Below are 14,093 nucleotides of genomic sequence, written 5' to 3'. Positions count from 1 at the left end.
TTTCTAATTTTATTTTTTTTTCAGTGTAAAAACAAAATATATCTGTGCTTTGAAAAACAAAAACAACTAAGTACTATAGAAGACATGATATTAGTTGAAGTTGCCCTCCGTTCTTTGGCTCTCACAGCTCTGCTTACTAGGAGTAACTATTTCTTACTATTTCTTACTAGGAGTAACAAATTTCTTTGTAACCTTATGGTACCTAAACCCGCATTTTGAAAAATATTATTTGAATAAAAATTGAAAGCTGTCTTTAATTTTTGTTTTAAAGTATCTTCTTTAAAAATGTGTCATTTTCAGCTTGATCACTTGGTTGTTTTGTACATTAAAGGCCAATGAAATTGACATTTAACGAAGACTTTATATTGCACAGGTTTTAGAATTACTTCTTGCCTTCTGTTCAGTGACTCAGCTGCGCCACGCCCTCACTCAGATGATATTTGAACAGTCTCCATCTGGCAACACCGTTCTGGGAAGCCGTCCTAAATGTTTAGAACCTACAATGGCTCTACTTCGTTGGTCAAGCCAACCTCTGGATGGGTCAGAAAACTGTTCTATTTTAGCCTTGGATTTGTTCAAGGAAATATTTGAGGTAATATAATAATAGACAAATTGACTTTTCCATTTAATGATTCTCAGTGAACAGTTTACTTTCAAAAACATCCACAATAAACTAATTGTTTATACACTTTAGGAAAACATTAAGCTAACTCCCTTTCTTTCAGCCACTAAATTTCCTTTTTTTGGGCAAAGTCAGGAACGTTGTGTTTTCTTTTTTTGCACTGAATAGCTTATATATACTCCTTTCAGTGTAATAAGTAAAAGTATTTGCTGAGATTTTACAGCTTGTTGTCTGCCTATACTTCTTGCAGTAGTCACATTCTGTTCCTCCATCTTGATAGATACTGTCTGCTGTCTTTATTAGCCTATTGAGTGGACTAATATAGGAACATTGGATTCAGTCACTAAGATGCAGTGGAACATGTCAGACACTGCTAGGCACTTGGGATATAGACAAAAATTCTTTCCCTAGAGGCCATTACATTCTGGTTTACTATACTGTCTAGCTCACTTAGCATTCTGTACTATTGTCCCTGTTTTTGTACTCATTCTGCCTACCACAGTATCTTCTTAGAGTATTTCCCTCATGACTGGATCCTATGCACAAACAAAAATGGTTATGAATGATTAAATATATTCATCAAAGATGATGCACAAATTACTCTGTTTTATGTTGGTCTTAACTGTTAATCAGTTTTAGCATTTAAAAAAGTCTTCAAGATTCTGATGGAAATTATTCATGATTGTAAAGTATTAAGACCAGTGATAGTTATTTAATTATTGTAATTGCACTTAGCAAATTCAGGATTCTTGTTTTCAAATCATGGACACAATCCCTGGGAAAGTCTTGTTTGCAGTTAAGTAGCTTAAAACCTTATTGTTTCATTTAAGAAAAAGGTCATCATAGCCATCTAAACTGGATAAAAGGGTAGGTTTTAAATAGGAGACACAGGTCAATTAAATATTGAAGTAATTATAAGAGATTTGATGAGAACGTTGCTGCTAGGTGATGACTCTGCGTTCTGTATTCCATCTTTATTTTTCATCACTGGTGGTGGTTAATTCTCCAGGACGTTGTAGATACTGCTAACTGTTCCTCAGCTGACCGTTTTGTGACCCTTCTGCTGCCTACAATCCTTGATCAACTTCAGTTCACAGAACAAAATCTAGATGAAGCCTTATTAAAAAAAAAATGTGAAAGGATGGTCAAGGCCACTGAAGTTTTGTTAAATATCCTTTACTGTTAAAACATGGAAACTAGCCATTCATTTTTCCTAGCATTACTTTTACTGCAATTTTATCTTTGTTTGTAAATGTGTCACTTCTCATACTTGTATAGTAATTCAGGATTATTGAATTGGAGTTTAAACTATAGAACTAATCTCTCAATGAGGAGTCTATGAAGAAGTTGTCCAGAATTTTTTCCCTTATTTTTCTAGTAAAACTTTTAAAGAATATTTCATAATTTTTAACTTTTTAAACTTTTTAAACTTGATTTGGACATTTTTACTGCAATTTGAGATTAAGAGATACATTCTAAAATAACTGCTTTATTACTTTCTAATGCTAATTGCTTTCTCTGGATGATTTGTGGGGCCATCACTGGTTCAGTGTATCAGAGAATAAACCAACCTTGGTAGAGTTGTTAGTATTTTAGCTTATATTCTAGTTTTTACTGAAAGTTAAAGCCTCTAGAAATATTTTAATAAAGGTGATATACTTGGTTATAAAAAAAGACACATATTGGGGCGCCTGGATGGTTCAGTGGGTTAAGCCTCTGCCTTCCGCTCAGGTCATGATCTCAGGGTCTTGGGATCAAGCCCCGCATCGGTCTCTCTGCTCAGCGGGGAGCCTGCTTCCCCCTCTCTCTCTGCCTGCCTCTCTGCCTACTTGTGATCTCTCTCTGTCAAATAAATAAATACAATCTTTAAAAAAAAAAAAAAGACACATATTATCAAGACAATTTCATTCATTACAAAAAAAGAAAACCTTGAGTTCAATTAGTGTCACCGCCTAACTTCTGTATTCAGGCTTTCTTAGGTCTTTTCTTGTGTTTGCTCTTTTCTTTTAGATCAGTTAATTCTGTCTTTTGAAGCCCAAGTCCCATTTTTTAAAATATTTCATTAATGTGTTTTTATTATCATCAACAAGGAGCCTTTATATCTCAACCAGATCTTTTATCTCTACATGGTCAAGTTTCCTTATATCTCAGCAGTAAGAATTTGCTCAACTTCGTCCTGCCCTAGAGCAAATTCCACATCTATTTACTCTCTTCTCAGAGTTACTGCTCCTTAATTTTCCTCTTCCCTACAGCAGTGATTCTCAGTCCTGATTATGTATTAGAATTACCTGAAGAACGTTTTAAAAATCCTGACACCTGAACCTTACTTCCAGCAATTCTAACTTGATTGGAGTAATCTGGAGCCCTGGTGTGTGGGCAGTGGGGAGATTGTGATTGATTGATCAAACTACCCACATGATTCTAACATGCAGCTAAAGTTGAAAACCACTGCTGTAGAGACACATGATTATTTTGCTTGATTGTTGATATCTATCTGTAATATATGCAGGCCTCAGAATTGGTACCATTTTGAGCCAAATTTGACACTTTTTAAATGATCTCAAGTTAACTTATAATAGTACAAAATAGGAAAAAATAACTTCCCTTAGTTCAGCAAGAATTGAACCACTGTAATAAGATTCTAAGAAAATACTAACATCCAGCAAAGTAGCAGACGTGGTGTCAGTCCCATCTCTTGCCACTTACCAATCATTTAAATGCTCTAAGCTCTAGTTTCCTAATCTGTCATTGAGCTAATGTAACAATGATTAATTGGAAGTGCAGTGACAAGATAATTTGTATGGAATCACTCTAAATACTGTAAAGTGCTATACAAATATAAGGGTTTTTTTGAGAATTTTTTGTTTGTATTCCTTAACAAAACTTACCTCTGTGTGGAGATGATTCTCTAAAAATGCATGTGGCAAAAACTCTGACTACTATCAAATGTACCACTTTGATAGAACAACAATTTACATACGGCAAGATTGATCTGGGGTTTGGAACAAAAGTAGCAGATTCTGAATTGTGGTGAGTATATAAAATCCAAATGGCAAAATGGTAATACCAAACATAATAAAAATTCTCTCCTCTTGGAGGGTAATCCTTGGGTATTGTTTATTAACTCAAGGTGTAGCAGGGAATTAACAAGTTTTTTCATAATTTTTTTAAAATTCATTCAATTCATAGATTACATGCCTTGAAGAAAGGATAATCTTAACATCCATGATTTGTTTTTCATTGTTTAGGTTTGTTTTGTGTTTTAATTTTTGATTATCCTGAAGTGTCTTTCATAGTTCTTTTCTGGAGGTTCTTTCTGACATTGCCTCAGTAATTTTATGTTTTAAACAAAAAGGCATGAAAAAACAAAAGGTCATTTTTTTTTATTACCAGGAAATCTGTTACTACGGAAGGTTTCCTACTAACAAAGACAGTTCTTTTCCTAAGCATGTAAAGACTTATGGTTTAAAGGTGAATTTTCACTGATAGTGATGAGATAGATTATTTTATCGCTCCTTTTTCACATGAATTAAGTCCATTAACAAATCTTTATTGAGGACCTGAATGCTGGACATTGATTTGTTCCAATTTCCATAAATGACATAATTGTCAATAATTGTGCTCCTCAAGAACAAGGATTACTTTTTTTTTACTTTTTTATACTCCTTTTGTGGTATGAGGGTAAGAACATGGCTTAGTATAATTTATTTGATAAATGTAAGGTATTCTGTATTGCTTAAGGTTGCCCTTTATTGATATTCCAGTGAAAAACCTAAAAATTAAGTAGGTCATTTTGCTGATGCTGCTGGTAATTTGGCTCAGAAAGTGGAAGCTCAGTGGTATTTGAAATTAGAAAAAGAAAACGCTGTCTGAATTTAGACTGTTAATGCCAATTTGTTCCTTTGGGGGGCTGGGTTATAAGGATGCTAGTCTCTGTTATATTTTTACTTCTCAAAAGAAACAATACTTTATCTTCCTGAGGTTTAAAAACAAAAGTGTTTGTTTTTTCAAAATTTCTGTAAAATTATGGACAGAAATAAAGTTCTAAGCAACTTTTTCATTATCTAATTTAAATATTTGTTTTTAAGCAAACTTGCTGCTGATGTAGTTTTGAAAACTCTTGATTTGATGAACAGACTTAAACAGTTGGTTCCTGGTATGGAAGTAAGCTTCTATAAAATCCTTCAGGTGAGTGTAAACTCTTCAAATATTGAAGTTTATTCATACATAAATGCTTCCTAAGTGTGAGTTTCTGTTTTAATATTTTGAGGTTTAGAAAGTGTTTCTCTTAGAATTGGCTATCAGAAGAGAGTTAAATGCCTTAAGTAGCTATTATATTCCCAGTACACGGTAATTTTACATCGTTTTGCAGTAATTGAACATAAATGCTTGTGACTATAATGTACAGGATGTTCATGATAGTAGAGCTTCTTGAGCCTTTTTCCTTTCTTGTGTTGTACTTTAGGTTTCTTTGTTTATTTCTAATAGCACTGCAGTGAAGGGGGAGTGGTATTTGTTTTGGGGTTTAGTTTTTGGTTGGGATTGATGATGTAGAGTGTTAAGGGGATAAGGGACACATCTGGAAGAAAAGGACATGATTGTGAGTGATAGTAAGACCAGAGAGGGTATGCAGAGAATAGCCAACTCACGAATTTTGATGATGGTAGCTGAATAAGAGCTCTAATGTTTACCTTGATAGCCACAAAACCTTACTTAAAATAGATACTTAGCAAACATGTGTGAATTGAGTTACTATAATAAACAAAGATGGTTCTGGTCTGTATAGACAGGGTAGAAGCCAAAACTGAAACCTTATACAGGAGCCCCTTGTACACTTTGGAGAGCATAATGCTGAAGAGATGGGCTTCAGATGTTGACTCCACCAGTCAGTCAAGTCAGTGCAGACTTGAGCAAGCTATTTCACTTGTCTGAGCTCTAGCTTCCTTAACTACAGAATAAAAATAATGAATTCCCCTCGATGGGAGCAGTTATAAAGGGTTACAATGAGGGTTATGGAGATAAAGCCCAGATTTTTTTTTTTTTTAAGATTTTATTTATTTGACAGAGAGAGATCACAAGTAGGCAGAGAGGCAGGCAGACAGAGAGGGGGAAAGCAGGCTCCCTGCCGAGCAGAGAGACTGATGCGGGGCTCGATCCCAGAACCCTGAGATCATGACCTGAGCTGAAAACAGAGGCTTTAACCCACTGAGCCACCCAGGTGCCCCTAAGCCCAGCTTTTAACATGGTTTTGTGGCATAAGATTATACTTGAGTACTTACAAGACCCTCAACATTGTAAAATGTAGATAACTATAAAGGATTCATATTTTAATATTTTTTCTCTGTTAATAACTTAAAAATTGGGTCAAACTGATTTTGTATCAATTAGGAGATGTTTTTCAGAATAAATGATTTGGAGCTTACAGTACTAATATAAAATATTATTGACATGAAGGACTTATTTGTTAAGTACAATTGTTTTAGTGACAAAATTAGAATTTTTTTAGTTAATTTGAATTTTACTTTTTTTTTACTTTAATTGGAAATGATTATTTTTTCTTACAGTCAGATTTTCTTTTAAAGGTAGCTAGAAAAATAAAACAATAATTCAAAACATCAGTCAGTTGTGGATCATATTTTAAATTCATTATAATATGTAAGATGTGATTTTCATAGGCACAACAAAACTTTTGCCAGATTTTTTTAAAGCTAGTGTTCGTATTGACTGCATAGATAATTATAACAAAGTAAAGGCTAATGAATACATTCAAACAGCAGATAGAAACCTTTCAGAATTTGCCTGGAATTATTTTATGGTTTAGCTCTGTTTACTCACCTTGCTTTAAAAATCCTGACATTATTTATTCTTTGTGCCTATTGTTTTTTGGTTTCTTGATTTGTTTAGGATCCACGCCTGATTACTCCCTTGGCTTTTGCTTTAACATCAGATAATAGAGAACAAGTACAGTCTGGACTGGGAATATTATTGGAAGCTGCTCCACTGCCAGATTTTCCTGCTTTAGTGTGAGTTGTAGTCATTTGCAGTGTATCTCTTGTGGTCCTGGAATATCCTGCTGTGTTTCTTTAATAGTCCTCAATATAGATAGATTAGAAAATTTGTGAATCAGAGACTTCATTATATATAACAGTTGATTATTTTTCAAGTGAGTAAAAGAAAATTTGGTTTCAGTAACTGAAAAGACCAGGTGTATACTCAGGGAAAAGCTAGCTTCAGGTGGGTTAAATGTTTTCCAGGCACTATGCCTCTCTTTCTCTCACTTCCTCTATTTGACAGAATAGCTTCTGGACTATGCTTATATCTTACCAGTTTAGTTCTTACGTAGAATGAGCTCTCCCTGTGTCAGCTACACTCAAAAAAAAAAAAAAAAAAGACATTTAGATTAGATGTGAGGAAGAACTTCTTCAGCTTAAGGGTTTGCCAGAGGATAAGATAGGAATCTGCTCTAAAAGATTAAACACTTAATAAACAACATGGCTTTTAGGACTAAAAAACAACCAACAAAAACAAAACAGAAAAGAAAACAAAGAGCTTCTCTTCCCAGTTGTTTAAATAAGTCTTTTTTTTTTTTTCAAGATTTTATTTATTTATTTGAGAGAATGAGAAAGAGCATGAGAGGAGAGAGGTTCAGGGGAGAAGCAGACGCCCTGCTGAGCAGAGGGCTGAATGTGGGACTCGATCCTGGGACTCTAGGATCATGACCTGAGCTGACCTGACCCAGGTGCCCTGTTTAAATAAGCCTAAGCATCACTTTCGTTGACCGAATCTGGGTCATTTGCCAATGAAGGACCTTGGCAGATTACAAGAGTTCAACTATGAGAACTACATGAAGTGAAAGTTAATTTGGGGGCAGTGGGAGGATTTAAAAAAAAAAAAAAAATTGTGCTTTTATCAGAAAGTAGAATAGATAGTGGCCAGGCAGAATTGTCCACTATTCTCATTGATTTCAATCATTAGGAGAATATTCGCTATTTTTCTGTTGTTAAAGATTTTATTTATTTGAGAGAGCAAGAGAGAGCATGCGCAGAAGTGGGGGAGGGGCAGGAAGAAGCAGGCTCCCTACTGAGCTAGGAGCCCCTGACATGGGGAGACATGGGGCTCCATCCCAGGACACTGGGATCACGACCTGAACCAAAAGCAGATGCTTAACTGACTGAGCCAGGAGTCCATCTGCTATTTCTTTTAACTGACTTAGAAACTTATTTTTCAGAATTAATAATTTAGTCATAAATTAAGAGATTAAGAACTGTGGAGAACAAGACCTAGAGACCACATAATCAAAATTCTCTTCATTGTAAATGAAGAGAATTTTTGTAAATTCTCTTGTAAATTTTTAAACAAATGGACAGATAGGGAGTTTCTCAAGTTAAGATCTGGAAATGATCTGTGAAGCTGCTTCATTTTGTGGTGGCTTGGTTGCTCCAGTTGTGGTAATCTGACATAAAGGAAAGCCCCTGTGTTTCAGAACGGAATGCTTCAGCTTCACTGAAAGTGGGAGTCTCATCCTCTGTCCCTATATATGAGATCTTCCTACCATTTCTTTGTATCTTGGCTGCCCCTATCTTAATGGTGTTACATAGTTTTCTCTTTAGAAACTATGTCAGGTGTTCATTTATTTTATTTATGTCTTTTTATGCCTTTGTTTATATCATCTTAGTTTAATAAGGTAAATTTATATGTTGGATGGATGGGTGGGTGAGTACATAAGTAGGTTTTTTGGTGTACGTTTCCATCTGGTGAGGGCCAAGTATGTGCCAGGCCCTCTTCTAGTCATTTTAGATATTGCAGTAAATTAGACTGGGGACCTCTGTCATATGGTTTACATTCTAGTTTGGAGACAAGTTTAAAAAATTAAGTTTCATAATGTGCATTTCAGTATGGATGTAGGGGGCCCTCTGAGAAAGTGAATTTGTATTGAGACCTGATGATAAGATGGAGCCAACTCTATACAGATCTGGTGGGAAGAATATTCTAGTAAAGGAACAGCTCATTCAAAGACCCTGTGGCAGGAACAAGACATGATAAATGGAAGGGGCAGAATGGGAGTCAGGTTAGTAAGAAGACTCTGAATGAGAAAGGGTCAGAATGAAGGACATAGGTGAAGGACAGGTGATGTTGCCCATGGTAAGAAGGATGTTCTTACCAACAGCAATAACATTGTACTTAAGTTTAACAAATAATCCATACTTACAGACTAGTTCTAATGTCTCCAGAAAAGAGGTGAGATTGTCATTATAAAGGATTGTAAGTAGAAAAGCATTTACTTGACAATATTTAGGGTATTTTCCAAAATGTGGCTTCATCATAGACTCCAAGATTATTTCAAAAATATTTAAAGGCTTATATTCCCAAAAAAGATCCATTCTAAATATTCTCTAATTCTGTACTAACTACCCTTTCCTCTATTTTTTTTTTTTTTTAAGATTTTATTTATTTATTTGGCAGAGAGAGCGCACAAGTAGGCAGAGGCAGGCAGAGAGAGAGGGGGAAGCAGGTTCCCCACCAAGCAGAGAGCCCGATGCGGGGCTCAATCCCAGGTCCCTGAGATTCTGACCTGAGCTGAAGGCAGAAGCTTAACCCACTGAGCCACCTAGGCACCTTTCTTTATTTTTTTTTTTTAAGATTTTATTTATTGAGAGAGAGAGAGTGTGGTACAAGTGGGGTGGGGGGAGCAGACAGAGAGGGAGAGAGACAATCTCAAGCTAGTGTGAAGCCCGTGGCAGGGCTTTATCTCACAACCCTGAGATCATGATCTAGGCTGAAATCAAGAGTTGAACCCTCAACTGACTGAGCCACCCAGGCTCTCCTTCCACTATTCTTTGTAATTCATCCATCCATCCATTCATTCATTCTTTCTTTCTTCCTATTCAGACTTGGAGAAAGTATAGCAGCAAACAATGCCTATAGACAACAGGAAACAGAACATATGCCCAGGAGAATGCCCTTGCAATCACTAAATCACAGTCTTCCAACATCAGTAAAATGTTTAACTCCTCCACTTTTGAAAGCTAGAGTTCCAGGATTGAACATTGAGGAATTAATAGAGAAACTTCAGGCTGGAATGGTGGTGAGTGGTAAATAGCCATTATAAATAGGATTCTGCCTGGTACATACCAACTAAATATCACTCCTGATTATAACATTTATTTAAATAACTTAAGATGCCAATTTGATCAATGAAACCTTATCTTTTAATATGAAAATAACAATATTCTAGAAAGTTTGGAAAGAAAGAAAGAAATTAGCCATAAAATTCCCACATTTTAACACCAATCATTTTTCCCCCAGTTTTCCCCAGTTAGTCCACCCTTATCCTCTCTATCCCTCTGTTTAAGAAATATATCCCACAAGCATATCAAGTCCTACCCAGTTACTCTTCTGCAATAGCCAGGTTAGTGAAATGTTTGTGAACTGCCTAATACAGGATTAATTTTTTTACTTTGTTACTCATTAAGTTTTAATGATTTGGTTTCACACTAGGCATTTATTTTTTTATTGTGTTGAGTATTAAAATTTTCTGATTTTTGACTGTTGTATTAAAACTTAGGTAAAGGAACAGATTAATGATGTGAGAATATCTGACATAATGGATGTATATGAGATGAAACTGTCTACGTTAGCCGTGAGTACAAGCTTATTTTAACTATACGTAACAGTTGAGCTTTAATAGATGTTTTTCTGGTAAGTGATAAAGATTAATGGCTTGTTTTCTTACAGTCCAAAGAAAGCAGGCTACAAGATCTTTTGGAAGCAAAAGCTCTAGCCCTTGCACAGGCTGATAGACTGATTGCTCAATATCGCTGTCAAAGAACTCAAGCTGAGACAGAGGTGTGTACAATATAAAGACTTATCTGATATGTAGAAAAATAAATGAAGCAGAACATGTACAAAATTTTAGTTTTATTTTTGTTAGTGTTCGAAGTAAACTGTTCTCAGCATTTGACTACTCCCTCCGTCTTGAAACCCTTCCCCCTTTAATTTTGGTCACCCCAATATCTTCTGATTTTCTTTCTACGCTAATGGATATTCTTTTCCTATATCCTTTAGGGACTTCTCTTCCTCCATTCAGCCCTTAAATGTTGGGTTTTCCTGGCATTATGTACTAAGTCCTTTGCCCTTCCTTAAATAGTCCAGGGATTCAGTCATTACCAGAATGTTAATGCCACCAGTTTTATATGCTGAGCCCAGATACTTTCCACTAAGCATTAATGCTTCCTGTATAGCTCTTTTTAAATATATAGCAAATACTTCCCATTCAGTATGACCAGTCCTGAATGCATCACCCATTTCAAAAATTTACTCTTTTTTATATATTCTGTCTTGTTCTGAAGAGTTCCAGACAAAAATCCTGGAAATCATACAGTTTACTTCCTACAATTAGTCATTCACCAAATCCAGTTGATTCTACCTTCTAAATATTACCTTTTTCTGCCTTGTTTCTTCTTGCTACTATTTGCTACAGGTCAAATTCTTTTCATTTTTTATATGAATCATAGCAGAGCCTCCAGTTAGTCGTTTTACCTTCAGTCAGGTGCCCTCTTCTCACCCACTTTCTATGTGCATCCCAAGTCATCTGTCTTTTTGTATTTGGTTCCACCCTCCCTTGTTCCCCTACAGTGATTTCTGAGGCTGTAATATGATTTTATTACTTCTGTGGTATATACCCTGCAGCGGCTTACCATTTCACTCAGCAGATGATTTTAAATTCCTTAGTTTGGCATGCAAGATTCTAAAACAACTTTCATTCCGCATCTCCTTGCATTTCTGTGCATTCTCTGCAATCACCTATATTAGATTACTTTGCAGTTTCTTATGCAGTTCTATTGCTTTGCAGTTACTTGACATACTCAGGTTTCCCTGTCCTTGTATTTGCTCTTCCATGTCTAGAACACCTTTTCCTCTTTCTCTGCCTAACTCCTAATAATCCTTCATATTTTAGTTTAAATACTTCCATTTCTTAGGAAGCTATCTCTTGTCTTCTCCTTCCCATACATGTGAAAATTATACAACCCTGCTCCCCACCCTTGATGTCTGAGACAGTTTCGGTATTTCCAGGCCCCAGCAAGCACAGTACTTGGCACATGGTAGGTGCTCAGAAAGTCTGACATTGTGCTGTGCGCACATATACACACAATGTGTACATTAGGAGTGAGAGCTTACTGCAGTAATATGAAATTCCTAGCAAATATAAACGGAGTCTCAACAGTTTGATATCATTTATGATAAACTGTAATAAAATCATTTGATTTTTGAGAGGTATTAAAGTCAGTGATGCATAAAATACCTTTAGAGTCTTCTGAGAGTACTCGTATTTGAAAAAATATGAATAAATATAACCATATGTTTTCCTTTTCTTTTGATGTGGATTCATTTGTCTTAATGATGTGTTGAATTTATCATAAATTTCAACAAAGAAAATTAGCGATATTAAAATCATTTTGTCCTCCTCTCCCTTCCCATAGCATATTCTTATATTCTATGTCTGTTGGACATGTCTTGCATTTTATTGGAGAATTTAATGTTTTATCTGTTTTACTGGAAAGGTTTCTTATAAAAATAACACTAAATAATGGGGTATTACTGCTTTATAGACTGTCAAAAAAAGAGAAGGACTTAGGTTTTTATCTGGCATTTCAAAATAAGAGTATTTTTCAGGCTAAAGGGTGTTGGAGGGAGTTCACTTCCCATTCTCGTGTTCTGTTTCTTTAATGTTTCATGTCACAAATACTTTCATATTAATTTAGGTTGTATTCCCTGATTGTGCTAGCTTAATTTTAAGTGTTTGCTTAAACATCTGTAATACAGTTAAGATCTTATTTTTAATATCTACCTGAAATGGGAAAGCTGATTTGTGTAAACTTTATGGTTTAGCGTTGATGGCTAGCCCCAACGACCACACATAACCTTTTAATTAAGTACAGAATGTAGACCTACCTTCTTGTTGTTATAATTGTGCTAATTTCCGTGAGTCTGGTCATCCCGAGATTATTCTAGTCAGGACAATCTCTTAAGTAAAAAAAAAATGTAACAGTGTTAGATTTATTAGAAGTAGTTAATTAATAAGTATATGTGACTAATAAAACTTTATATAACCAAATAGATGCTAGCCTATTAAATATTTGGTAAATCTTTTAAATTGTAGAAACTGAGCAAATTATACACATGGAAGTAAAAAAGTCTGTGTTCTGTTTGGTTTTGTTTTAGGCACGGACACTTGCTGGTATGTTGAGAGAAGTTGAGAGAAAAAATGAAGAGCTTGGTGTGTTGCTAAAGGCACAGCAGGTTGAATCAGAAAGAGCCCAGAGTGATATTGAGCATCTCTTCCAACATAATAGGAAATTAGAATCTGTGGCTGAAGAACATGAAATACTGACAAAATCCTACATGGAGCTTGTTCAGAGGTAAATTAATAAAGTAAAATTTTCTGTGTAAAGTTGGGAGTCTAGAATGAACACACAGCATTTCTTTTCTGTGGTGCTAAAATCCTTTTGTAAACATTCACATATTCTGGTAATTCCGTAAGTTAAGTAGTTGACAAGAAACTTACATCACAGGTAAATGAAGTGTTGCTTACTCAAACTTAGGATCAAAGTCAGAAATAGAATACAGGTTTCTTTGTTTCTCTCCAGTTGACACTGCTTCTTTCATGTATTCATGCAGTCCTCAGTAATCTGGGGTTTTAGCATCACAAGAACAAGTTGATCTGCTTTGTTCACTGACAAACCCCTAGGGCCTGCAGCAGTACTCAGTACACAGTTAGGCATTCCATAAATGTTGAAGGACCTTAGTTGTCATAATTTGTGTTAAGTTGAGCCATATGAATTGGCCATTTCTGTACATCAAATGTGTTGAATATGAACAATTTCATATTCAGTTGAACTTATTCAATTTCCAGTCTCATAGCATGGGAATTCAGGTGTTAGTGTTTAAAACATCTCTCAGTTTGTACTCATTATTTCTCCTTAATGTCACTGGATATGGTTTACTTATATATGTGACTTTATCTGTGGAATAAATTCTTAACAGGTGAATTATTGGGTTAAAGGATATGTGCTCTCAGGTTTTTGATGGATTAACAAGTTTCCTTTCAAAAAGGCTACACTAACTTACATGCCTACTAACAAAATACGAGATTGATCATGCTTTCCTCCTTTTAAACTTTTAGGTCAATTTTAAAACTGAGATATAAAGAAGACCCGGAACAATTACAGATTTTCTACCAAACAATAAAAATTAAAACATTCCAGTTAACTTGTTCTTTTTTTAATTTGTATTTTAACATTGGTTAAGATTTGAAAAAATCTTCTATCTATGCTATTAATATAGAGATCTAGAAAATTTAAACTCTGTAAGATCCATGTGTTTATTTGCCAATCAACAAAAATGAAGGGTAGAAAACGTAGAGCATCTAGAAAATTTGTGACATTAAAATTTCCTAAACAGGATATTTTCT

General features: G+C 35.1%; 1 protein-coding gene across 1 annotated transcript in view; it reads left to right on the top strand.

The window, feature by feature from the left end:
• Positions 1 to 14,093, top strand: part of CIP2A (cellular inhibitor of PP2A) — a 34,962-nt gene that overhangs the window by 16,114 nt on the left and 4,755 nt on the right. Inside the window, exons 9-17 of the mRNA XM_080820318.1 lie at positions 374 to 592; positions 1,632 to 1,791; positions 3,511 to 3,652; positions 4,711 to 4,810; positions 6,527 to 6,645; positions 9,512 to 9,707; positions 10,188 to 10,262; positions 10,358 to 10,468; positions 12,845 to 13,041. Of these exons, the coding sequence (XP_080676444.1) occupies positions 374 to 592; positions 1,632 to 1,791; positions 3,511 to 3,652; positions 4,711 to 4,810; positions 6,527 to 6,645; positions 9,512 to 9,707; positions 10,188 to 10,262; positions 10,358 to 10,468; positions 12,845 to 13,041 (1,319 nt within the window). The remainder of the gene's footprint in view (positions 1 to 373; positions 593 to 1,631; positions 1,792 to 3,510; positions 3,653 to 4,710; positions 4,811 to 6,526; positions 6,646 to 9,511; positions 9,708 to 10,187; positions 10,263 to 10,357; positions 10,469 to 12,844; positions 13,042 to 14,093) is intronic.

The sequence above is a fragment of the Martes martes genome (genome assembly GCF_963455335.1).
Source record: "Martes martes genome assembly, chromosome: 1".
NCBI classification, from domain to species: domain Eukaryota; kingdom Metazoa; phylum Chordata; class Mammalia; order Carnivora; family Mustelidae; genus Martes; species Martes martes.
The sequence above is the reverse complement of the archived record's forward strand: the minus strand, read 5'-3'. Positions and strand labels throughout refer to the sequence as shown.